This window comes from Cajanus cajan, chromosome 7 (genome assembly GCF_000230855.2).
Source record: "Cajanus cajan strain Asha chromosome 7, NIPB_CcT2T_4, whole genome shotgun sequence".
NCBI classification, from domain to species: Eukaryota; Viridiplantae; Streptophyta; class Magnoliopsida; order Fabales; family Fabaceae; genus Cajanus; species Cajanus cajan.
Genome location: NC_138523.1, coordinates 47,323,473 through 47,350,622, shown reverse-complemented (window position 1 = coordinate 47,350,622; position 27,150 = coordinate 47,323,473). Strand labels below are relative to the sequence as shown.

The 27,150-nt window shown below is 30.4% G+C and overlaps 1 protein-coding gene and 1 long non-coding RNA gene across 2 annotated transcripts; both read left to right on the top strand.

The window, feature by feature from the left end:
* Positions 1–351: 351 nt before the first annotated feature.
* On the top strand, positions 352–4,629 carry LOC145949580 (uncharacterized). Its single transcript, XR_014427914.1, has 2 exons — positions 352–1,992; positions 4,438–4,629. It is a non-coding gene; the product is annotated as an uncharacterized LOC145949580 (long non-coding RNA).
* A 16,097-nt stretch (positions 4,630–20,726) lies between these two features.
* On the top strand, positions 20,727–23,967 carry LOC109805199 (protein SIEVE ELEMENT OCCLUSION B). Its single transcript, XM_020367208.3, has 7 exons — positions 20,727–21,053; positions 21,190–21,261; positions 21,347–21,759; positions 21,934–22,022; positions 22,112–22,257; positions 22,496–22,984; positions 23,162–23,967. Exons 1-7 carry the CDS (start codon positions 20,841–20,843, stop codon positions 23,750–23,752), a joined length of 2,013 nt encoding a protein of 670 aa, XP_020222797.1. The 5' UTR covers positions 20,727–20,840; the 3' UTR covers positions 23,753–23,967.
* Positions 23,968–27,150: the final 3,183 nt, after the last annotated feature.

Here is a 27,150-nt window from a genome sequence, read left to right as displayed (position 1 = left end):
TCAATTGATCTCAACTATTTTTTAATTTTTAATTTATTTTTTTTCAAAACTTCATTCTAATTGTCCTATTCCATCATATTCTCTATTTCTTCATGCTGCATTGAGTTTAATTAATTTTTACAATTATATATATATATATATATTAATTATTAAAATAAAATTCATTGACTATAATAATTTATTTTCCATGCAATGCACGGGTACAAGTCTAGTTTAAATAAAATGAATTCACATCTTTTAATCGCTTGTAGTGTTGTATTTGATGTTTTTTTTTTCTACTCTCAATTTACTATGTTAGAGACTAATTTTCCTTATAATATAATATTATAACTATCATTCATCTAAAAGATTTTCAAATAAAAAAAATCGACCACAAAATTTCTTGCAAAATATAAAACTTGTCCTTTAACGTAGAAAAGTATAATCTTTTATTGAATTGGACACCAACTCTTACCACAAATGCCATATCCAAAATTTAGGATTCAAGGCTTACCAACATATACTCATTTACGATGATTCCGTACTCCTCAAACCCATCATATACTCATTTTAATTCAAAACTATGTATTTAAATTATCAAACATAAATTATAAAACTTCAAAATTAGTTTGATTGGTATAAAATGTTACAAAAATCCTGAAACTTAAAAAAACTTGAGATATGAAATTTAACTTACAAAAATATTTTAAAATTTATAAGAAATTTGACAAATGATCTTCCTAGGAAAGTAGAGCATGACAATGCCGTCTTTTTTCCCAAACATTTCTTAAATTACTATAAATTACTAAAAAATAATGATAGTATGTCATAATGATAAAAATGATAATAACAATAATAATTAAGTAATGATATTAAATTGATATTATTACTATCATTACTATTATCATTTTTATTATGTTTTTATTATTATTGTTGTTACCTTCATTATTATTATTGTCACCACGTGACAACTAATAACAATATAAATCATAACATGATAATTATAATAGTGACAATAAGTGATAATAATAATAATTATTATAAATATAATAATTTAATTATTATTATTATTTTATAAGAAATTATTTATTATTGAGTTTTAATTTCAATTACTAATTTTAATCCAAAAACTATTATTAAATCTTCTAATCTCTTATGATAAGATACTTTCTCATTTTTATACACTTCAAATCAGAATTTGCATACTGAAAATTTTGAGTTGTTTATTATAGGTTGAAATTTCATTGTTAGGGTTTAATAAAATACATCGAGTATGAAATTAATTATTATTCCTATTAAGAAATTGAATTATAACGGCCATTTAGTATGATTGGAGTAGCACGTTGCGACAGTTTCTTATCTGTAATCCTTCTTCAAACGAAGAAACATCAACAATTTCCTAACTATTCCGTTTTAAATTTTTCTTACGAATGCAACTTTTGTACGGGAGAAGCAAAGCTGCTCTATCAATTGCATACAAAGTACAAACGTTTCTATAATTGGAGAAGAATGCAAACAAACTTGAAGAAGACGAATAATATAAAAAGAGAAAAACATACTTCTTATAGAATATTTCAATCATTAAATGGTTACCCATAAAGAAAAGGTTCTTAATAAAGAAAAAGAACGAAACTTCCTCATAACGAATTAATTTCTTTTTACACATTTCTTATACTTCTTTTAACCAACAAACTGTTCCTGTCCTATAACAAATGTCTTTTGTAATGCCCTTGTTGTCCCTTTCTTTTCTTCCTTTCCTCGGTCACTCTTCCTTATTCCTTCTTTACTTTACTGAATCATCTTCCAATTTTTTTCAAGACTGAAGCAAGAAGAGGGTGGATTCTAAGAGTAGATTGCTTGGCTATTTCATTTCCCAACTTCATTTTCCTCTCTTTTGTAGTTGCTCTGAGGTTCCACATTCTTCTTTCACGGAGCTCGGAAACCTCAGAGTCATGCGGCCAATTCTAGTTCTCCTTTCTCTTTAGCTTGGAGTCGGATTTTCCTTCCTCTCAGGTTAGGGAAACTCCGTATCTTGTTAATTTGGACTAATTTTCAATTAGAATGAACTGTTGAACACAATTTTGTTGACATGCAGTTGTATGTGTGGATTAATTTGAGGTTTTGAGTTAAAAAAGGTTGGGTTTTGTTGTTGAAAAGAAAAAGAGATGCTTGATTTGCATAAGTGGTTGCATGTAGCTGTTCTTGTGTTTTAGGTGTTGTTTAGTGAAGGTATTACCGCATTCTTAAATTTTCATGTGTTGGATTCTTCTGAGATCGTAGGTTTTGAGTGAAAATAGTGAAGAACATGTGGGTTCTGTCATAAACGGCTGAGACGTTTTAAAGAGCAGAGCCCTTTAGGGGCTGCGTGACAAAGGAGGGTTTCTGGAACCAAAGGGCTGAGCTATTTTAAAGGGTTGAGCGCTTTTGAAATGGCTAAGCCATTTTGAAGGGCTGAGCACTTTGGGGGCCACGAGCCAGGGGAGAATTCTTGGAGGTAAAGTTGTAGCATTAGATCTTAGCTTTCCAATGGCGCTAGAATCACACAAAAAGGAGGTCTAGAACTCCAAATATGGTTGTTTTAGTGAACAAGGGTCAAGTTGTCAGTTTGTTGCGGTTTTTGTAAGTTTTGACAAAGCAGACGATGGAATTAGGACTTTATGTCTTCATAATAGTTGTAGGAAATCTTCTTATATTTCATATGAGATAAGGATGAGCATGATAGGAGTAGTATAACTCTCGATATGCTATTTTATGTAAAGGTTGTCATTTCACAAGGAGTGATTTGGTTAAGTTAAAAGTTGTTTTGAGTGCTTAAGTTGATTTATGTTGTTTATGTTGTGTAAGTTGGCATGATAGAGGAATTTTAAAAATGTTGGTTGATTTGTATTAAAAGTTGAATATGTTGTATACTGTTGAAGTTGTTTATAAGGTTGTAATGTTGGTAAGTTGCTTGATGAAGATGAGTTGAGTAGTTGTTGACTTAAGTTGTTTACATGTTGTGTATTTGATAAAACTAAGTTGTTTACATGTTGTCTATTGTTGAATTATTAATAAGTCGAGATGTATATATGTTGAAGTAGTTTATTGTTGTAAAGTTGTTTAAAGTTGTTAAGTTGCATTGAGTTGATTTAAAGTTATCAAAATGACTATTGTTGTAAAGTTGAATGAAGGATGTCTATAGTTGTGAAGTCATAACGTTGACATTGTGATGACTATAGTTGTTCAATTTATTTATTCAAGTTGAGATTATGATTCCTATTGTTGTAAAGTTGTGTAAAGATGCCTATTGTTATAAAGTTGTGTAAAGATACCTATTATTGTAAAGTTGTGTAAAAATGTCTATTGTTGTAAAGTTGTAAAGTTGGGGACATATGGTGAAGATATATGTCCTATGTTGAGATACATAGTACTAAAATGACAAGTTGAAAGTTGTTTTAAAGTTGAATCCCTTAGTACTGTGTGAGCGACATGGAGGTAGTTAATCCATGTTATGGTTGAATGACCAAATTGAGTAAGGTATCTAGTTAGAGATGTAGCCTTTGACTAGGTACTGGAGAATGCGTGGTACTTGGAGGGCAGTGGGTGGGCTAACTCCATATGTGGATTGGTGATGCAAGCCAAGGCCTTGGTAGGCCCACACACTCAAACCCTCCTGTCCTGATAGTAGTGCTGGACCTCCGAGTCTTAAGTGGAACACCTAAGCAATCGCCTATTATTTTCTATACCTGGTTTTCTTTAGAGTTCCTAACGATGCCCTATACCTGACCTAGTTGAGATAGGTCAAACATTAGATTTGGTAGGGTTTATGCCACCTAGACTGCTCAACCTTAGTTGTTGGAGATCTCCTAGTTGTATATGCGTGACGACACATTAGTTAATGTTGCATGTGTTGTTGCATTCAAGTTGTATATAATGTTGTATAAACGAGTTGATAGTTGAACTATTGTGATAAAAAATTGTGTGGTTATGTTGTGATGATGAGTTATTGATCACTAGGACTAGAGGAGAAGTTTTCGAATAGTTGCTCATCCCATTGTGCGAATTGAGATAGTTGTGGTGCTCTAAGAGCCCAGTTTGTTAAAAACCCTCCTTGGGAAGTTGTCCCTTGGAGTGGATGATGTGTTGTTCTCCTCTAGGACTTAGTTGGTCCAGTGTGTGGGCAAGGTCGAGGTATACGTGTATGAAGCGACCACAGTATATGGGTCAGGCCGAACTATACCGATTGCAAGCGGTCAATTTGAGTAAAATATGATGTGTTGAAAATGTTGTTATTATTAGAGGATGTATATCTATTGTTGTATGTGTTGTGTTGCTTTAAGTTGCAAGTTGAAATTAGAACTTTATTGCTGTTTATTATATGTTGATGTTATTTTTTTTATGATTATTATTGTGAGCTTACCCTAACATGTTTTCCCTTGTGGTTGGGACTGCAATGACCATACCATGGTATGCGAGCAGATCAGGTTAGGTGTTCTGCTAGACTGGGTAAACTTCTTTTGGTTGAGACTCAGGAGGAGAGCTGACGTTGTATTTAGTTGATTGGTAGCATTCGACTACCTATATATTATGAGACTTTTGAGTTGTATATTCTCATTGTATATATAATTGTTTAGTAGTGATATTTTATTTTATGCTTGTATCTGGATGTTATAGACAGTGCGAGACCTGGCGGGTCATTACATCTTTTTTTTTTCTTTTTTTTTTGAAAGAACAAATGTCTTTCTTTATACTTTGAAACATTAGAGAATCAATAAATTACATTGCTAAAGCAAGCCTGTCGAGAAGAAAACAAAATAAACCAAAAGAACAAAACATTTCTAAAGATCGAGGGTATTGGCAATCTAATTTATATCCACACTTCCCACAAATAATTTGCAATTAGTTTCGATTATTACCCTTATTCTTATAAAAAAAAATACAAACTTTTTTTTTTATTAAGTTCATTTGATAGTGAATTTGTTTTCAATAAAATATGTTTTTAATCTTTTTAAATTTAGGATAAAATTATTTTTGTTCCTCAAATTTAAAGTTATTCTTTTTAATTCTTATAATTTAAAAAAAAAAAAACTCATTTTAATCTCCCAGGTCACCAATAACATATTTGAAAGTAACCGATTGAGATGATTGTACAATATCATCTAGTTTTAATATGATATTTTTACTAGGAGAGACATGTACAATATTTGACAGATTTTTTTAACAAAATTTAAATAATAGGACAAGGTTTTTTTTATAAAAAAATTACAAGATTAAATGGATTAATTTTAGAGTTGAAAGATTAAAAAAAGATTAAATCCTAACAGGGATAAATATGATGATATTTAACATATTTCTTAGCAAAATTTGAACAATAAAATATTGTTTTCTGAAAATTTAGGACTAAAAAAATTAATTTTAAATTTGAAAGATTAAAAATAAATTTATCTTAAATTTGAGATATTAAAAACTTATTTAATTCAGTAATTTTTATTTGATAGCTTATTTAGTGAATAATTTTCCAACATTCCCCTTTACTTACACTACTAGAAAAGTATTGTTCAATATCGTTATATCTACATCGATTCCAATAGAAATGATGTAAATCATAAACACGGTGACAATTTTGTAAATAAATAGAAAATGTAAACATATTTACATCAGTTTTGTGGACCACTACAAGAAAAATGCAAATTTTAGACAGATATAATCCATCAGTAAAAAGGAATATCCGTCAAAGATATAAATTTTTTTAGGGATATTCGACGGATGCAAATCCGTCGGGAAAAGGAGCGTCGGTAATTATTTGTCAGAAATTTTTGACGGATATATCTCTGTCGAAAATTGTTTGAAAATATTTATGTGATTCTGACGGATAAATCTGTCAAAAAATTTCAGTGTAATTTTAATAAATTTATTAATGTAACACCCCTCATATTTGACCTCTCAAGGATTCTATTTCATGACACTTCACTTTTTAGCGTGTTTTGTCCTTACTTGCACAATTTATAAGAAACTTTTCAAAATGTCACTTATCCTTATATTACTTCAAGTCAAGCACGCATAACTATGGAGTTGTGATGAGATAAACTACCGAAAAGTAGATACATGTTGTTAGTATAAGTAGTACAAATTAATTCATTTAAGTCATTCTCAACTATACAATCTCATACTTGTAATATCTCTAGATCTCTCTCATTCTGGTGTGTCTAGACTGTTATAAAAATTATAGTAATATATAATAATTATATTACCAATAATAATAATTTTATTATATTTAATTAATCTTTATTTATATATACTTATTTTTATACTTAACAATCTACATATTTCTATTTAAAATTAATATTATGATACAATTTAAATTATATATTATAAATTTTAAATTTTAAATAATAATTTATATATTTTAAAATATTATTTTTTATAATTTATAATGATAATATAATTTATAAAATTATAACTATTTATTTAGTACATACTTATAAATTAAATTTTAATATTTTAAATAAATTATTAATTAACTTAATATATTTATTTATCTTAAATCTAAGATATAAAATTCAAAAAATATATTTATCCTTATTTTTTTTCTTACTATCAACCATTAATAAAATACTAATTTAAAATCTTATCTAATTATATTGTAATATTTTCGTATCAAATTTAAAAATCAGATATTAGCTATACAAAAAATATCTAGATCATATAGTAAATTGTCAATAAGATTCTAGTAAATATTTTAAAATAATTAAAATTTCAACTATATTCTTAGCAAATAATTTAATCCAAAGCTAATTAATTTTTTCTATATTAATTATTAGTAAAATTTATTAACTTTTAATTTAACAATTGGATCGATAAAATTCAATATATACCATGAGTTATTGAACGGAGTAACTTTACCAAGAGTTACTTTGTGAGTCATTTGATTCCTCCTCTCTCTCTCTCTCTATATATATATATATATATATATAATTTTATTAATCTTTTTTAATATATGGTTGTCAATTTTCGTCAAAAATTCTTATATTTTCGACAAATATAAATTTGTTGGAAATATTTCATCAGTTATATAACTTTTCCTATGAATTCTTTTTTCATCAAAATATAAATTTTCTGACAGATTTATATCATTTAAAATAGTCAAAGAGATTGTAGAGTTGGAAGCTCTAGACCTAAGCTTAATTAAGCTTAGGAGCAACAGTTGGATTCTTCTTTTTCTTTTGACTTTTAGAACTCTTAGATTGGAAGAAGTGATCCTCCACATGGGCATTCCAATCAAAATAATTGGTTGCAAGAAGAGCCATGTCATACTGGACTAATGAGGCAAAATTTGCCAAATCTTGAGCCATAGTGGAGTTAGAAACAAAGGCAGTTATCTAGCTCACTACTAGAATTCAAACTGGATTGATCTACAGTAGGGTTTTGAAAATTAGGTAACTCATTATTTAAATAAGCCAAAATCAGTTTTTGATTGGCAACATGTTTCAAAATTTGTTGGTGCACAATTGAACACTTTTAGGACCATTGAAACCAAATCTTGTAACAACCTGATCGCTAAAAAAATCAATATCTACAACAACAACAACAGAGAATGAAACAACATGTCTTAAAGGCATTTCTTGGCTATTAACCAGAAACTCCCTCATATGGCTCAGTTCTAGTAGCTTTAAGAACAATAGATTGAAAAAATTTAAGAGACATGGACTTCTTCCTTCCAACAACATTAGGCTTAAGCTCAAACCTTCTTTTCAACATCCTTTGTTGCATAGTAACATCAAGCCTTAATAGACATGGACCATCTTGTTAATGCATGTTGCTTTTTAGAGTCATGGATATATATGGAATTGAACATTTGCCTATTAATGGTAACTTTATGCTTTTGACAATAGAGAGTAGTTAACAGTTAAAATAGATAAGTGGTTATAGTTGTAGAAGTGAAAATTAGCTTAAATATGGGGAGGTAAGTGGACATTCTAGTTTTATTTATTTATTTGAGAACTAGGTATTTAGATATGTTACTACTCACAATATAGTTAGTAGTTAAAATTTGTGTAAGGGTTGCACAAACTTGATTTGAATCAACTAGGCATTTGGCATTGACAACTGATGAATATTTTTCAACAGATACAAATCTGTCAAAAAATTTATATTTTCGACGAAGAAAAAATTCATAGAAAAAATTATATTACCGATATAATATTTTTGACGGATTTATATTTGTTGAAAATGTAAGAATTTTCGACGAAATTATTTTACAAATGTTTAAGTCAAAATTTTCTGACGAAATGTTACCAATGGATAATAGATTATCAAAAATTTGATTTATCGAAAATGTTTAATATTCTATCAAAAGTTGCATCCATAAAAAATGTTTAATATTTGGCTAAAAACTTATTTTAGTCCCTTATAATAATTGTTTGTTTCAATTTAGTCCCACTTTTATTTTTTGTCTCAATTTGGTCCCTAATAAAAACTAATTGGTTTCAATGTGGGACTTCCGTCCAAATTATTTAAACGGAGTTAACTGTTGGCCACGTGGATGCCACGTAGATACATAGGTGGATGCCACGTGGATACCACGTGGACGCCAAATTGCTTGAAAATACCTGGAACCAGAACGACCCGTTCTGAAACTAGAACGGGCCATTCTGGGTGCAATATTGGTGTGTTAATTTTTCATCTGAAACGGGTCGTTCCAGATGCAAAATTAACACACCACCAGTACATCAGAACGACCCGTTCTGAATCCAAAACGGCCCGTTCTGAAACCAGAATGGGCCGTTCTGGATTCAGAACGACCCGTTCCAGAACGACAGTTAAAAACAATAGAATATTCTATATTAATTTTATTAAAAAATATAATAATTTTGAAAAATATTTTTTTATGGTAAAAATTTTAAAATTACTTATTTTTATAAAATACAATTGTCTTATAAATAGAGTGATAACTTTTCCTTTTTCCCTTTCTGTTTGAAGAAATATTTAAGTGTTACTTTATAATTTTTTGCAATTTATTTACAATTACAGTAATAAAATGATAAAAATTAATAGGATAAACATAATAAAATTATTAATTTGTTTTCTTTTAATTTCCTCTAAATTTTTATACTCATTTAAAATTTTTTATAAATTTGATTTATACATGAAAAGCTTTTTAATTTAATAATTAAATTTTTAAAAATTTGATATAAAACATTAATTATTAAGTAGAATAAATCTATCAAGACTTACTCTTGAAGTAAGTAAATTTTTTCTTCATTAAAAATGAAGATAATTTTACCACAAAATAAAAAATAATTAAACAATAAAATAAAATATAAAAAATATTAATTTATTTATTATATTAAATATAACAACATAATTAAAATATAATTAATAATATATATTTTTATAAAGTTGTGTGGTGAAATGTTAGTCTTGTGTATCCTCTTCCTTTACTTCAGGTTCTACCTCTTCAAAAATAGGTTCTTGTTGTTGAGGTACATCGTTAATGACTTCAAGAAAAAATACCATGTAATTTCATCCTTTACTATATAGTGTCAATTTGGTAGTAAGTGGTTCACTCCAGTTTGACTAACAATGAAATAAAATCTGTTACCATTATTTTTAGTGATACACTGCATTGTCCTTAATGATACACTGTATAGCCCAACTGTTTAGTAATTGAAGTTATCAATTTTCATTGACAATATTATCAAATCCAGTGTTTGAAATGCTTTGTACCAAATCCACGTGGATGCCACGTGGATGCTGATTTTTTTAAAATACCTGGAACCAGAACGGCCCGTTCTGAAACCAGAACGGCCCGTTCTGAAACCAGAACGACCCGTTCTGGTTGTACTCTTAGTGTGTTAATTTTGCACTTGGAACGGGCCGTTCCGGATGCAAAATTAACACACCAAGAGTGCACCCAGAACGGGCCGTTCTGATTTCAGAACAGGTCATTCTGGTTTTAGAACAGGCCGTTCTGATTTCAGAACGGGTCGTTCTGGTTCTAGGTGTTTTAAAAAAATGGGCATTCACGTGGCATCCACGTGGCCAATAGTTAACTCCGTTTAAATAATTTGGACGGAACTCCCACATTGAAACCAATTAATTTATTAGGGACCAAATTGAGACAAAAAATAAAAGTGGGACTAAATTGAAACAAACAATTATTATAAGTGACCAAAATAAGTTTTTAGCCTTATTGTTTCATTTGGTAATAGTAAGAAGATGATTAAAATTGACAATCATATATTAAAAAAGATCAATCATATATATATCAAAATTATTAATATGCTAATATATGAAAATAACTAGCATTTTAACTATGTGTTCAATCATCAAATAGTATTTATAGTTTATTGATATTTCATAATAACAAAAAAAATTATTAAGCATAAAAATAATGTTTTAAAATTTAAATAAATATTCTAAGATATATATATATATATATATACATAATTTACATTTTATTAATAATTGATATAGAGAAAAATTGATTAGCTTTGAAATAAATTATTTGATAAAAATATAATTAAAAAATTAATTCTTTTAAATTATTTAACTAGAATCTTATTGATAATTTACTATATGATCTTCATATTTTTGTATAACTAATATCTAGTTTTAAATTTGATATAAAAATATTATGATATAATTAATTAATATTTTAAATTAATATTTTATTAATGATTGATAATTATAAAATAAAACAAGGATAAATATATATATATATATATATATATATATATTAATTTTATATCTTAAATTTAAGATAAATAAATATATTAATTTAATTAATAATTTATTTAAAATATTAAAATTTAATTTATAAATAAATATGATAAATAAAAGAATTGAATTAACTAAACAAATTAAAAAAAATCCTTCAAAATACTATTGTTCACATTTAAAATATGAAGTTTTAATTTATATTAAGTTTAAAAAATAAAATAATGATGAAATTAATCGCATATAAAAGATAACATAAAATTATTTAAACCTTAATATTCAAATAAATTTGAAATTTTATTCATTATTATTTAACTAATTTAATTTGTATATTACACATTATAAGTATTTATATATAAATAAGTTTTAATATGTAATAGATAAATATTTATAATTTTATAAATTATATTATCATTACAAATTATAAAAATAATATTTTAAAATATATAAATTATTGTTTAAACTTTTCAATTTATAATAAATAATTTAAATTGTATCATAATATTATTTTAAATAGAATAAGTAGATTGTACAAGTATGAGACTGTATAGTTAATGATAACTTAAACGAATTAATTTGTATTACCTATATTAACAAGATGCATCTACTTTTCGGTAGTTTATCTCATTAGAACTCGACAGTTAAGCGTGCTTGACTTGGAGTAATATCCTAAAAGCGGACAAATATCTCAAAAAAGGCTACCCATGGAGAGTTTTGACTGGTGAAAGGTTCTGACCAACAAGAAGTTGCATGAAGTGTCATCGTGTGAAGTCTTGAGGGGTGTTACATTAATAAATTTATTAAAATTAAACAAAAAATTTATGACGGATTTATCTATCGGAATCACATAAAGGTTTTCAAATATTTATAGTACTTTAGAATTCAGAGACTCCAAATAAACAGAGAGAGAGCAAAGCGGGGAAAAGAAAAACACAGAGTAGCTTCTGAAGCAGGCTGAGCGTGCATGAAACATGTTGTAATGATGGGGATTTTGCAACATACCCTCGAGTGATTAGGATTGTTGAGCAATGTGAGGTAGATTATCAAGGGTATAATTGCTATTTCAGTTTAGTTATTTATCCAAGTTTTGCTTTTTTGGGGATCTTTGGTTGGTTAGGTTTTTTTATACAAGAAGCTAGTTATGCTTTGTCTGGGTGAATTTGGACGAATCAAACTTTTGCTTTTTGGAGCCAAAAGAAAAAGAAAAACGAACAAACATCCTATGTCAAGAAACCTTAATATACTGCTAATGTGTTGACAGTGTTGTATGCGTGGATGTGGAGTATTAACTTAACTACTTAAGTAACTCCAGATTAAGTAATTTTATTAGAGCAGCTCTCCGGTACCTTAACATTTTGAGGGGTTTTGGAACCTTTCTTAGGTGGCATAAATATAATGGTTAACTAACACATATAGTGCCAAGTCACTTAAATGAATAGCTAAGTTATAGAAATTGCAAAATAGTCCTTCAAGTGTTAAGTTAAAAGTTTAGGATTATTTTTATTTTTAGTTCTGTAGTGGTGGCTTTACATAGGTAGAGGTTTTGACTAGTTCATTTCTTTTCTGCCATTGATACTTGAGACTTTCGTGGTTGTCTCATCTTACTCGGAAGGCTTCGCATGAGTGACGAGAGTTTCGTGATTGTTGTATCTCGGCCGGAAGGTAATTTTTATTGTTTTGGGCTTGATTTTCTTGGTCGTCTTTCAGGGTTTAGGGTTTGACATTGATTTTGTCCTTTGTTCTCTTCGTTCTGTAGGTTCATTCGTTACAAGTTTGCACCATTTCATTGTCATCGTCGTTCATTGTAAACGTTGTTGGCCGACTTTGAGGGTTTAGGGTTTGGCTTTCAAGAAGGTCATCTTTATTGTTTTCGGGTTCGTTTTCTTGGTCGACTCTCAAGGTTTATGGTTTGACATTGATTTTCTCCTTCGTTATCTTCGTTGTGTAGGTTCATTAGTTACAGGTTTGCACCATTTCGTTGCCATCGTCGTTAACTACTCGACGTTCTTCATTTAGATTTTGGCTTCCGACTTTAACTTTCGAGAAGGTAATCTCTATTCATTGTGTTCCACTTTGAATTTCATAGGTTATTCGAAAAATTAATCACTTATTCGGAATTGTCTTCTTCCTTTAGGTCGGGTTTTGGAAAAGGTAATTTTGATTGTTTGGCAGTAGCTATTCGACATTGATTTTTGGCGAAAAGGTAATGTCGTTTATTTATTTTTTTATGTTACTGTCTGTATTATGTTATGAGTTTAGGGTTTTTGTTTTAAATTTTGTGTATAATTAGTTAACAGAAAATGAAGGTTGTGGTGAAAAATGAATGTGTTTGCACTACGGGTTTAATGTGTTAGTGTTATACTGATATACTCTGTTTTTTTTTTCTTGTATAAATTTTTTGTTATACTCTATTTTTATTTGAATTGTATTTGTTTTATTTAATGAAGGTTGCATTTTGTTTTCACATTAGTAGCTTTTTCCTTAATACTATGGTTTAATTTTAATATATACATTTATTTTGGTTTAACTGTATGTATTCTTTGATAGATTAGTTATTTGAAATTCATGTTATGGTATATATTGCAGATGGATAATTGTGATAGAGAACCAACTGTTAATTTGGGTGATGATAAGGATTTAAGTAATGATGTTGTTATACTTGATGACATTGATAAAGATGATGTGAATGATGATGTTGATGGAAAAGTTTGTTAAGAAGAAATTGTATCAACTGATGAATTTAAAAGAATAGCTGATTTGACAGGCGATGATATTAAAGGTTTAGAATTTGGTAGTGAAGACCATGCTTTTGAATTTTATAATGCATATGCTAGGTGCCATGGGTTTGTAATAAGGAAAGATGATATACATAGAGATATAAAGGGAGATGTTATCAAACGTCTTTTTGTATGCGATAGAGAAGGTTTGCGAAATAAAAAACACTACTTGAGGGTCGATAGGAAAAGGGATCATAGGCCCATCACTCGTACTAATTGTCAAGCTAAGCTTCGTGTTTACCTTGATTATAAAACTTCTAAATGGAGAGACCATTTAAGAAATGCATAATATAATATAATATATAAAAACGTCAAATATATAAAAATTGAACTTAGTCAATTTGAAACCCTAAGCATAATGTTTATAATATATGATAACAAAGCAGACTGACTTTGTTAATCTGGTGTACTTCATAACACCAAAATATTAAAAATTATTCCTAAACCATAAATATTAAAATTACGATAATCAATTCTGAATCTTCATAACATGGGCCAAATTGCGTCTATCATGAGGAAATGAAAATTGAAGTTCATCTTCTGCAACAAACTGATTTTTGTAACAAAAAAACTTCCAACCTTTCCCAAGTTTGACACATTTCTTTCCCTCAGAACGAATGATGACAGAACATTTCACCATCTCCACAGGACCACAGATATTCAACGTTTTTCATCTTCTCTTATGCAAATGATCTCCAAATTCTACCGGTAAGCTCTATCAGAATATAAAATAAATAATTATTTTGTATTAACCTTATTCATAAAAAAGGTTTTATTTTTAAAAAGACAAAAAATAAAATATATTGACCAATTGATTTCCAGTTGCTTTGTACTCAGCAGCACTACTTTGAACACTTTTTTCGTATAGGTGGGTGGTCGACTTTCAGATGGAGTTACCGGGTTGGGATTACGAGATGAACGCGAAGGGTTTGTAGCTTTATCTATGGATTTTAGGTTCGATGGGTTACTCCATACAGTAATGTGAAACAACCTCAACCTACGTAGCGAAACATGATGGAATGATCTCCAGTCATCCCATAAAAATTTTGCAAGAAAACCTAACCATCTGTCAGTAGTGTTTCTTCACGGACGACTTCACATTTCACTTCGTGTTTGTTTTCCTTTTCATCAATTAGTGTCCAGATGCCACCCAATTCGTCCTTAAAATTGTTCTAGAAGTCTTCCTCGACTTTTCCAAAAGGCTAACGAAGAAAACTAAAAATTATCAACCAAATAACTTTAAAAACGTAAACAAAATCATAAAATTACCTTTTTTTTCCGATGAAACGTCATGAACCACCCTAAAGTCTTCATCTCGTTAATCGGTGTTTGTCTTCTTGGCACCATTGGTCTCCAACACAAAACACAGATTTGACAAAACCTTGTATTTGACGGTTTGGGTTTTCGTCTTTTGAAACGATGAGACCTTTTAACTTCTAATTACTAATACCAAACAGTCACCCAAGCGGAACCAAGGCACTAAATAATTGGATTACGAGGTCTTGTAGGCCCATATGACATTTATCTTTTTGGACTTTAGGATTAGTAATTGGATCATCATATATATAAACACCACCTTAGTCATTTATGTACTCGAATTAGGTTACTTAAAATTGGCCCATGTAAAATTAATAAATGGGCTACGTTTGGATTGCAATTTCCTTAGATAAAAAAACTGAAATACATTTTTACTTTTTTTAACATACCTATAAATAATAAATACTAAATTACTTCATGCTAGAACTACTTGACTTCGATATTAAAACAAAAATTCCTGAACTATATGTAGATTAACTATTTTAGATTTTACTGTTTTCTTAAAATTTCTAAACCTAAGGTCATTACTTTGATCCTACTGTCATTAATTTCATCACTATAATTGCCTTTCTTAACAGGGCTCTAAAGGTCCCAGTATTGCATGAAAGTGTTATACTTTATGTATTCTTTATTTTATTCTTCCCAACTAACTCAATTCAAATTCGTAAGTTCAAATTCTTAAATTGCTTCAAATTCGTAACTTCAAATTCGTAAGTTTATGCATTACGTAAATCATTAGACTCGGTTGCTGACTTAAGTTCAATAATAGTAATAAAAAATCAAAATAACTAGTTACAATTGACATACACACAAAATTTTTTTAACTTTAAAAACAAACTAATCTTAATGTCTAACATTCGGATTCAATAAAATAAAATGGCCTACACTAGGGAATAAAACTACCAACTTAAAAAATATATAAATCAAATTAATATGCATATATAATTTGGTCCTCAAAACATCCAAAACATTCATATAAATTATAAATTATAAAGAATACATAACGACGTTTCTTCTGTTTCTCATCAACCATGTTCTTGAAAAATTATGAAAATTAAGGATCATAAGCAATTCCACCTGAAGAAAAAAAAAAGCATTATTAAAACAAAGGACAATAATTAAAATTCATTTATCATAAAATTTAACAAACCAATTGCATTCATCCATTATAAAAACACTAACCAGTTTCAGTTCCATTATTAATTGTTTGTTGAAGCAAATTATTCCAATAGAAACCACTACTGACATTATGCATTGTATTGTTCTGCATTAAAAAAAAAGGTCAATATTTAAAAATTTTACAAAAATCAAAGTACGTACAAAATTAAATACAATTTAAAATCAAATCTGAGAAGGCTGTGTAAAAAATGGATAATGAGAATTAGCTGAAATAGATAGGCCTTGATTGTGTGTAATATATTGGGATGGCAAGTATGCAAATGAAGGTGGAATCAAAATTCCTGGGTGATAAATTGAATTAACTCCACTACAAGGGGGAAAAGAAGGAACCACAACTTCGACTTTAGGGATTACTGGTGTTGTTCTACTTGTTGATGCAGTTCTTAATTGCTTCTACAAATAAAAAGTTAAACCCAAAATCAAATTACTCAAACAGTAACAACACAAAAAACAAAAGAATTTCAAAATAAAGCACACAATAGATCTTTCTACATTAAAGGTTTTGACTTTCTTAATTGTCTTTTCTGATCCATTTCTTTTTTTCTTGTCTTTCGCATTCTGCAATAAAATGAAATAAAATTAGACATTACAAATACAAATACTAACACAAATTAATTTGTAAATAACATAATAAGAAGAAATTTTATAAAATATCAACAACCACATTTGTATCATCATCATGTGTCGGATCTTCCTTCTCCTAAAAAACAAAAATTTTGTATCATTATTTAAATTTTTTTTGTAAGGACACAAAACAAAACTTAATTGTCAAACATAATAACATTACATTGTCATCATCAATGGATTCTGCAATTGATAAATTGTCTTCATTTTCTTCATTGTTTTGATTCATGTCAAGAGAACCAACAAACTTTGAACATCTCCTAATTGTGTGGCCAATGTTATTACAGTTTCTGCATCGTCTTTTGTTACCACCAAATCCTTTCTTTCTTGGAGCCCCTTTTGTCTTCACTACTATCGGATCACCAACTCCGTTGACACATGACATGTCATTGTGACTTCCATCCAACATTTTCTCATACTTATGAGCCAAATTTAATAAATCATCTCTAATTTGAGTAAATAAATTGCTTTTATTTGCAGCAATATCACAAAGCCTATTAGCAACAGTAGAAACTGCCCCAAATCAAGCATTTTTCATCACATCTGAAGTTGTTTCCAATGTATCTGAGCATAATGAATCAATCTTTGCTGTCTTTGTTCATCTTCTACAAATTAAACTCTGAGGAATATTTTCCATGTACTCATTTTTCATAACAACAAAAATATGAGCACAGGGTATACCACGAGATTCAAATAAGTGACATTCACAAACTATGTTACACTTCATTGTATCATAAACAACATTGACTTCTTTCATACGATTACAATACATGTTAATCTTGAACAACAATTGGTCTCCATTTTGTATTCGCTCAACAACATTCAATGCCCCAACAACTATTATCTCTTCCTTCACTTCTTTGAATATCTCCATGGTATATATCTTTGAAGCCTCACGCTCAAAGTTATACAAAGAGGTAGTCAACACTGGTTCAACAAAAGAATCTTTAAAATCTGCAATGTGTTCATTGTTCCTATATTCTCTTAAAGCTTGGTTAAAACATTCTATGAATTCCATTATAATACTTTTTCTCCTAACATAAGTTTTGATTATTGAATTTATCGCTTCACACTGAGAAGTCGTTCTTATGCGGCCAAAAAATTTATCACGAAAATAAGCAGTAGCCCACAAATGCTTAATATCATACGTTTTAGAAACCCACTTATTTCCAACAAGACCATGCTTTGAAATTATCTTCTTCCAATATGATTCAAATTCATCAGGAGTAAAGTTTGAATACATGGCTGTCTTAAAATCTGATAAAAAATCAGAAATCTTAACATTCTCACAAGTATTCTTATGTAAGTGCCATGCACAAAGACGATGTGATGCATCAGAAATACTTGTCTTATGGCCTCCCTCATAGCTCCATCACCATCTGTAACAACTGATCTTGGATATTTATTATGCATTGCATCCAAGAAAGTCTCCAACACCCACTTATAAGTCTTAGTAATTTCATCAGCCAACAAAGCACAACCAAAAATAGTTGTTTGAGAATGATGATTACAACCAGAGAAAATTACCAAAGGAATGTTGTATTTATTCTTTTTGTACGTGGTGTCAAATGCAAGTACATCACCAAAACATTGGAAGTCTGATCTACTACATCCATCTGCCCAAATTAAATGCTTCAATTTACCATCATCTGTAGTTTGAAATTTTGAATAAAACATTGGATCATTACCAGCCTTGCCTTCAAAATAGCTTAATGCAACTCTCACATCCCCATCTTTAATCACATCAAGTTGGGTACGATAAAAATGATTGTAAAGGTCACGTTTTGAGAAACCAATACTACCATATCCACCCTTTTGAGATAATAAATATCCCATTATATGGCAAGTTCTAACACCAAATGAATGGAAACTATTCACTTGAGCTTTATCACCATCAGAAAGTACACGGTACTTAGGAATATGATGGATATCATGGGGTGGGGTAACATAATGATTATGAGTTTCCTCAAATGAAGATACTCTCCATTTAGAAGTTTTATAATCAAGGTAAACACGAAACTTAGCTTGACAATTAGTACGAGTGATGGGCCTATGATCCCTTTTCCTATCCACCCTCAAGTAGTGTTTTTTTATTTCGTAGACCTTTTCTATTGCATACAAAAAGACGTTTGATAACATCTCCCTTTATATCTCTATGTATATCATCTTTCCTTATTACAAACTCATGGCACCTAGCATATGCAGTATAAAATTCAAAAGCATGGTCTTCACTACCAAATTATAAACCTTTAATATCATCGCCTATCAAATCAGCTATTCTTTTAAATTCATCAGTTGATACAGTTTCTTCTTCACAAACTTTTCCATCAATATCATCATTCACATCATCTTTATCAATGTCATCAAGTATAACAACATCATTACTTAAATCCTTATCATCACCCAAATTAACAGTTGGTTCTCTATCACAATTATCCATCTGCAATATATACCATAACATGAATTTCAAATAACTAATCTATCAAAGAATACATACAGTTAAACCAAAATAAATGTATATATTAAAATTAAACATAGTATTAAGGAAAAAACTACTAATGTGAAAACAAAATGCAACCTTCATTAAATAAAACAAATACAATTCAAATAAAAATAGAGTATAACAAAAAATTTATACAAGAAAAAAAAAATAGAGTATATCAGTATAACACTAACACATTAAACCCATAGTGCAAACACATTCATAGTGCAAACACATTCATTTTTCACCACAACCTTCATTTTCTGTTAACTAATTATACACAAAATTTAAAACAAAAACCCCAAACTCATAACATAATACAGACAGTAACATAAAAAAATAAATAAACGACATTACCTTTTCGCCAAAAATCAATGTCGAATAGCTACTGCCAAACAATCAAAATTACCTTTTCGACCTAAAGGAAGAAGACAATTCCAAATAAGTGATTAATTTTCCGAATAACCTATGAAATTCAAAGTGGAACACAATGAATAGAGATTACCTTCTCGAAAGTTAAAGTCGAAAGCCAAAATCTAAACGAAGAACGTCGAGTAGTTAACGATGATGGCAACGAAATGGCACAAATTTGTAACTAATGAACCTACACAACGAAGATAACGAAGGAGAAAATCAATGTCAAACTATAAACCTTGAGAGTCGACCAAGAAAACGAACCTGAAAACAATAAAGATGACCTTCTTGAAAGCCAAACCCTAAACCCTCAAAGTCGGCCAACAACGTTTACAATGAACGACGATGGCAATGAAATGGTGCAAACCTGTAACGAATGAACCTACAGAACGAAGAGAACGAAGGACAAAATCAATGTCAAACCCTAAACCTTGAAAGACGACCAAGAAAATCAAGCCCAAAACAATAAAAATTACCTTCCGACCAAGATACAACAGTCACGAAACTCTCGTCACTCATGCGAAGCCTTCCGAGTAAGATGAGACAACCACGAAAGTCTCAAGTATCAATGGCAGAAAAGAAATGAACTAGTCGAAACCTCTACCTATGTAAAGCCACCACTACAGAACTAAAAATAAAAATAATCCTAAACTTTTAACTTAACACTTGAAGGACTATTTTGCAATTTTTATAACTTAGCTATTCATTTAAGTGACTTGGCACTATATGTGTTAGTTAACCATTATATTTATGCCACCTAAGAAAGGTTCCAAAATCCCTCAAAATGTTAAGGTACGGCAGAGCTGCTCTAATAAAATTACTTAATCTGGAGTTACTTAAGTAGTTAAGTTAATACTCCACGTCCACGCATACAACCCTGTCAACACATTAGCGGTATATTAAGGTTTCTTTACATAGGATGTTTGTTCGTTTTTCTTTTTCTTTTGGCTCCAAAAAGCAAAAGTTTGATTCGTCCAAATTCACCCACACAAAGCATAGCTAGCTTCCTGTATAAAAAAACCTAACCAACCAAAGATCCCCAAAAAAGCAGAACTTGGATAAATAACTAAACTGAAATAGCAATTATACCCTTGCTAATCTACCTCACATTGCTCAACAATCCTAATCACTCAAGGGTATATTGCAAAATCCCCATCATTACAGCATGTTTCATGCACGCTCAGCCTGCTTCAGAAGCTACTCTGTGTTTTTCTTTTCCCCGCTTTGCTCTCTCTCTGTTTATTTGGAGTCTCTGAATTCTAAAGTACTATAAATATGTGGAGCACCTATCTCTACATCTACATCACAACGCAAAACCTTTTCTTCTCTTGCTCTCAAATACAAACCTCAGAAGATACAAATTAATCATCATGGCATTGGCATTGTCCAACGTAGCTGCAAGTGCCACCACGCTACAGCAGAAAGATCAACTCCCGAACCCTTTTGAGCTTCTAGACTCTCAGATCCTGCACAAAGTTTATCTCACCCACGTCAATGATGATAAAGAGTGCGACAAGGATACCCTTCTCAACCTTGTCCACAACACTTTGATCTCAGCTTCAGCTCAAGTTTCAGCAACTGCTGTACTTCACCAAATTCCATCACCCTTTAATTTCACTTTAATTAACATTTATACTCTATCAATTCACATATATAATTATGTCAAATCTCTACTTACGTATAAACAAATAACACGTGGTACATTTAATTGTTGGACAGGCTGTTCTGCCACAGACTTCTGTTGAGAGTTTCAAACCAGACTTTACTACACTGAAGCGGATTTCTTGTCAGGTTAATTCTATATGTTGATGAACTTAATTAGGGGATTAATTTTTGTTTTGTTGTGGTGCTAAATGCTGATATATAATTGTTATAGATAATAACGACACGTGGCACTCCAGAATGTGCACACCAAACAACACTTAAGATTCTTCGACAACTGAGTGGGTTCTCCTGGGATGTGAAAGCAATAATATCTCTAGCTGCTTTCTCTTTGGAATATGGGGAATTTTGGCGCCTCAATGCGATTCAAACAGCAGAACAATTTGGGAACTCGTTGAAGCAGCTGAACCAAGTTGAAAGCAGAAATGTCACTGCAGATATGACTGATCTGGTCGTAGTTTTTGTGGAAGTGCTTAATCACTTCATAGAGTGGTCAAGAATCTCTGCTAGGGGTTATGACATAGAGGAAGTGCGTTCCTTGGCTGAGGCCATGCAACATATCCCTCTTGTTGTATATTGGACAATTGCGGCAGTTGTTGCTTCTGCCGGCAACCTCATTGGTGTATCGTAAGTTTGTTGAATTTTGTATTAATTATTATGATTTCATTTGGATACATAGAAATTAAGCTCTAATATTTAAAGCAAACATAAGTTAACGTTGAAAAAACAGTGACTAATGTAAATGAAGTAAAATTGTGACCGATTAGTTTTGCATATTTTTATTTTTTATTTTGTTTTCAGCAATCATAAATTATCAGAGTTTAAAAGCAGGCTTTTTGACATTGATATCAAGTTGAAGACTGATCTGGAACGTTGCAGATTTGAAATCGGTATATAGTGCTTATGTGGTTCTGTTCCTCCAATACTAGGGAGATTTTTCCTCTAGTACTAATAAGATATTTTCCCCATGTGTTTGCAGCGAAGATAGATGATGTCCGAAGCCGTTTCATTAGAATTACTAAAATTAAAGATGTTGTAGATCTTTTCGATGTTCTGTTTCTTCCGGGTCCTAACAATGGAACTCCCATTCCCAAAATATTTGAAAATGGTGTCGAAATTACCACGGTTAGTGCTGTGCTAAAGCATCCATTTGAAGCTTTCTAACGGAAAACCAAACACATTCTTTGTCTTTGTCTGACTTAACTTTTTCTTTATACAAATAAGGATTCTTTTATCAATTTTATGAGACATTTTTCTAAACAAAGAGAAATTTTGTTTGAAATAGAAAATCTCCGGGGTGTCCCACATGAATAGTGAATATTAAATTGTAAATGAATGTCTTTTTTTGTAATTTACCAAACAGGGTATTCAAGTTTTCAAGCAGAAACATGTGATGGTGTTCATTTCGGGGCTTGACAGCATTCTAGACGAGATTTTGCTTTTGAATTCGATCTATAACAGATTGAAAGAGAACCCGGGAGAAGAAGTAAAAGGGGTCAGAAAAGGGGATTTCAAGATTTTATGGGTTCCCATCGTGAGGGAGTGGAAAAGCGAGCAGAAGGAGCAGTTTAATAAATTGAAGGAACAGATCAAATGGAGCGTGTTGGAGCACTTTGAAGAGTTACCAGGACGTGCAGTTTTAACGGAGATATTTAAATTCAACATTGACATCGGCAAGCCTATTGTGTCTGTGATCAACCCTCAAGGCCATATAATCAATCAGAATGCAATGCAGATTATTTTTGAATGGGGTATCGAAGTTTTTCCGTTTACTCAAAGTGACGGTGATGATCTCAACAAAAAATGGAAATGGTTTTGGAATTTATTGGAGAAAACGGATCCCAAAGCAACGGTAAGCACAATTATACAATATACGTACGTGCATGCATGCACAGGAAGCATATATATCACAATATACGTGGATAATCATGAATATTAAAATTATATATAATTGGAGTATCTTATTAGTATTTAATTATTATCTGATTAATTAATTACTTAATGTACATATGTTTACGACGTGAATCAGGCCAAGGGAAAGGATAATAGTAGTTACGTTTTCATCTATGGAGGTAACGACAGCACGTGGGTCCAGAACTTCTCAGCAGCGATTGCAAAAATTAACAAGAGTGAGAATATAAAGAATGCGGATTTTAACATAGAGAGGTACCAGTTGGGGGAGGGTAACCCCGACAGTGTTCCTTGTTTTTGGATCGGCATAGATGGGAAGAAGCAGAATAGGGAGTGCAAGGACAGAATGGACTGTGAAATCCAAGAAGTTGTCAAGACCTTTCTTTGCCTTAAACAAGATCCATTGGGATGGGTTCTTCTTAGTAGAGGGCGTAACTTGAAGATTCTGGGTCATGCTGAGCCTATGTATCAAACTGTGGTTGATTTTGAGAAGTGGAAATACAAAGTGCTCGAAAAAGAAACCTTTGATCTGGCCTTCAAAGAATACTATGATACGGTGAAAGAGAGATATGTTCATCGTCCATATAACTATAGTTCAAATGTGCTAGCAACCATAACTTGTCCAAATCCCATGTGTGGGCGCGTCATGAATGTGACATCTGTTAGTTACAGGTGCTGCCATGGTAGTGGAAACGGTTGCAGTATCTGATTAATTTCTCTGCGGACCAACAAGTATCTTCCAATGTTTGCTTTGCTTAAATATCAACTTTTGTCTCTTTCTTTCATATCCATGTCTTTAGACGAATGTGTTGTGTTCTATAGCCACTTTGTTCGCCCTTCAATGGGTTGAAACTAAATAATGGCTTATTTTCGTGTGCATCATACTGAATTTCATGAACGAATAAAATTAGTTTTATATGCAAACCCTTGATATCTGTCATTTGACTCAATTTTGATGCATTATATTTGATTAACGTGATTCCAACTTCTTTATTGTATTTTGCGCATTAATTACTTTGTATTATCCATCCTATGTTATACAAGTTAGCAGTTACAAAACGGCCAACCCACCTTTATTTGTCGACGGAAAGCGATGAAAATCATATTGTTTATAACAGTAGGTTGAGGAATTGACTCGTCAAATGATAAAAAGGTACGTTGGTGAGTGGTTTAACTCGCTAAAATCTATCAAATAAAATAAAATAAAAGAAAAAAAGGAAAATATTATAATAATAATAATTTATTTGTTTCTAATAAATTACTCAATTTATTTTATAAACATATGTATATTAAATAGATTATATATCAATAGTTTATCTTTATAATTTTTTTTCTATTTACTAAAATTGAGTGGTAAATGATTGAAGATATCTCAAACATTTCCAAAAATGATTTTTTTTCTTTCTTAAATTGATATGTAGTTTTTTTTTTTTTTTTTTAAATCTAGAATAGGAGGATAAGTCATGTATGTGAAACTTGACTTCTATCTTCTTTTTTTTAAAAAAAGTCGTGTTTTAAAAAAAATATTACTTTAACATAAAAAAAAAAGGTAAGTCGTGTTTTCACTTCATGACTTTGCCATTTTTATCTTTAACGTAAAATTTGTATAATAACTCATGACTTTCTTTTTTTCTTTTTTTTTTAAAAAAAAGTCGTACTTGTGAAATACAAACATGACTTATCCATTTTTTATTTATTTTAAATTTACTCATTTCAGGGATTTTTGAAAAAAATTATCTCCGGTGAGTAAAAAAGCCAAGGATAACATATTCTTTGCATTAAGATATGGAAATAGAATTACAAACTTACTACAGTTATCTATATCTAATTAATTAAAACAAAATTTGAAGTAGCAGAGAATTTCCACAGAAATAAAAAATGTGAATATTCCCCATAAGCTTTTGTTGCACCATCCTAACCTTTATCATATAATTGCTGAGGGATATGGTATCTTAATTTGTTGCAGCTCAGTATGAATAATTCTCACTAACTACTCTAACATGAAGGGAAAAAAAGGAAAAAATACCAAAGAGGTAAGAATATTAATTAACGCTAGAAATGACGTATAATCAAAGGATTTACAGATTAAAACAATTAATTTAATTTAAGCATGAAATTACAACAAGAATCAAATGATAACAAATAGTGCTCAATGTTGCATGGAACACAGTTTACATGTTCATTGGAGTCTCAACGCTTAACGTTGGAGATATGAAAAAAATACTGCCTTGATAAGAGTTAATTGGGTGCCTTAGCCTACCACTAGGATTAACACAGTAGAGTAATTGGAGGGAAGAGGTTATGATAGAAACATTAATTGAGGCCTAAATTTGATTTCCATCACAATCGTCTTTGTAATTTCACAGCTACACTTTTGGTCAACATTGAAAATGTTGTCTTGCATGTCATTGAAAGCGCATGATCCAACACTCAATATGCTTGTAAGATAATAAAAAAATGCTGCATCAATAGATGCTTGGAACATTGGGTGATAATTTTATGGTGCTGTATACAAGCTAAGCTTGAGGTCCAATAGAGAAGTTTAACATTTTTCATTCTCAAACACTCTAAAATAACCTAAAATTAATCTCACCTCAAAAAGATTTATATATACCATCAGAGAGGATCCTTGAAATGCAACCACCGTCATCCATCTTCATCTTCTTGTTACTCCATTTTTATTGTTTTATCATATTAGATTCCTTTTGGTTAGCTATAGATGAATTTTATAGGAATCCTCTAACTGAATATTATTATATATAATTAATGCATGTTTAATTAGCCCATAAACAAAACCTCAGCACGCAAAAGAGATGGGAGTAGGCCACCTATAGACCAATCATAGACATGGCCCATGTTGGCCCTACTGGTACTCATGGCATGGATACCTTATATCTCTACTGGCGTACGTCTTGATCTCGATCCCTCCCAACACTTTCACGTGAGAAAAAGATGAACTACCCTAACATGTTGGCCCCACAACCACAAGTACTCATGAGTCATGAATCATGATGAATACATTATATCTCTAACTACTTACCAACATCTTGATTTTACGCTTATTATTATTATTTTTGGACTGGAATAGAAAGTAAGAACCTAAAGTAATTAACAGCTGGTGGCTGGGGGACAAAGATTCAAGAAGAGTTTGCTTTAATTTGCCTTAAATGAGATCCTCAAATTAAGATATGATGTTATCAACAAAGCGTTTAATATAAAGCATCTGGGCCAAGGTAAGATAATGTAAATATCATGCTCTGTTGCGGATTGTGAAATATGAAAAGAGAAAGAAAGCCCGGCATTGGCATATCCGTCGAAGAATACTATGATATTACGTATATATGAGTAAGCTTATTAAAGGCATATCAATGTTGATAATTGCACCAAAGTTCAAATGTGTTAGCATATGCCACCAAGCCCCACTTGTGAGTGTATATATATATCTTTTAATTACAAGTCCTGTCATCATGATGGTCTAGACAGTTGCAAAATTTATTTCTAGTGGATATAAAGAAGTATATGCCTAAGTTTGTTTTTCATTTTCAGAACTTATCAAGTTAATCACGAGTCAGTTTCATTTTCATATAATATATATATATATATATATATATATATATATATATATATATATATATATATATTCTTGGTATTTGGTAAGGGTCACACTTTCAAAAGTATCAATGAATATTAAGCTACTAATCTTACCATGGGAGATTGAAGGGATTCATCAACTAATTATAATCTATTTTAACAAAATCTATCCTATGGACTATGGTCAACCACTAAAAGCACATTCTAAAAATAAATAAAAAAATGGCGCAGCCACACATCATCATTCTTCTCATCATCTAGGTTAAAGTACAATAGGATTTTCTGAGTGGTGTGAATGTCAGCAAAGATTTTCAACAATCGTGGATTCGTGGTTTTATACCTCTATATACTGATTTTTTAATTAATTATTATTATTACTATCAGTAGCGCGATCACGATTTAAAATGCTTATAAACTAATTAACCTTATTTGCTGCAAATTGTATGGTATCGACCGAAACAATATACCCGTATTAACAGAAGATATACAAATTTAAAAATTCTTGCAAATGAATGC

Excerpts from the sequence above, each read along its gene's own strand:
- LOC109805199 (XM_020367208.3), top strand. The coding sequence starts at position 20,841 with ATGGCATTGGCATTGTCCAACGTAGCTGCAAGTGCCACCACGCTACAG. Across the intron at positions 22,023-22,111 it reads ACGTTGCAGATTTGAAATCG|CGAAGATAGATGATGTCCGA; the intron begins GTATATAGTGCT and ends ATGTGTTTGCAG. Across the intron at positions 22,258-22,495 it reads ATGGTGTCGAAATTACCACG|GGTATTCAAGTTTTCAAGCA; the intron begins GTTAGTGCTGTG and ends TTTACCAAACAG.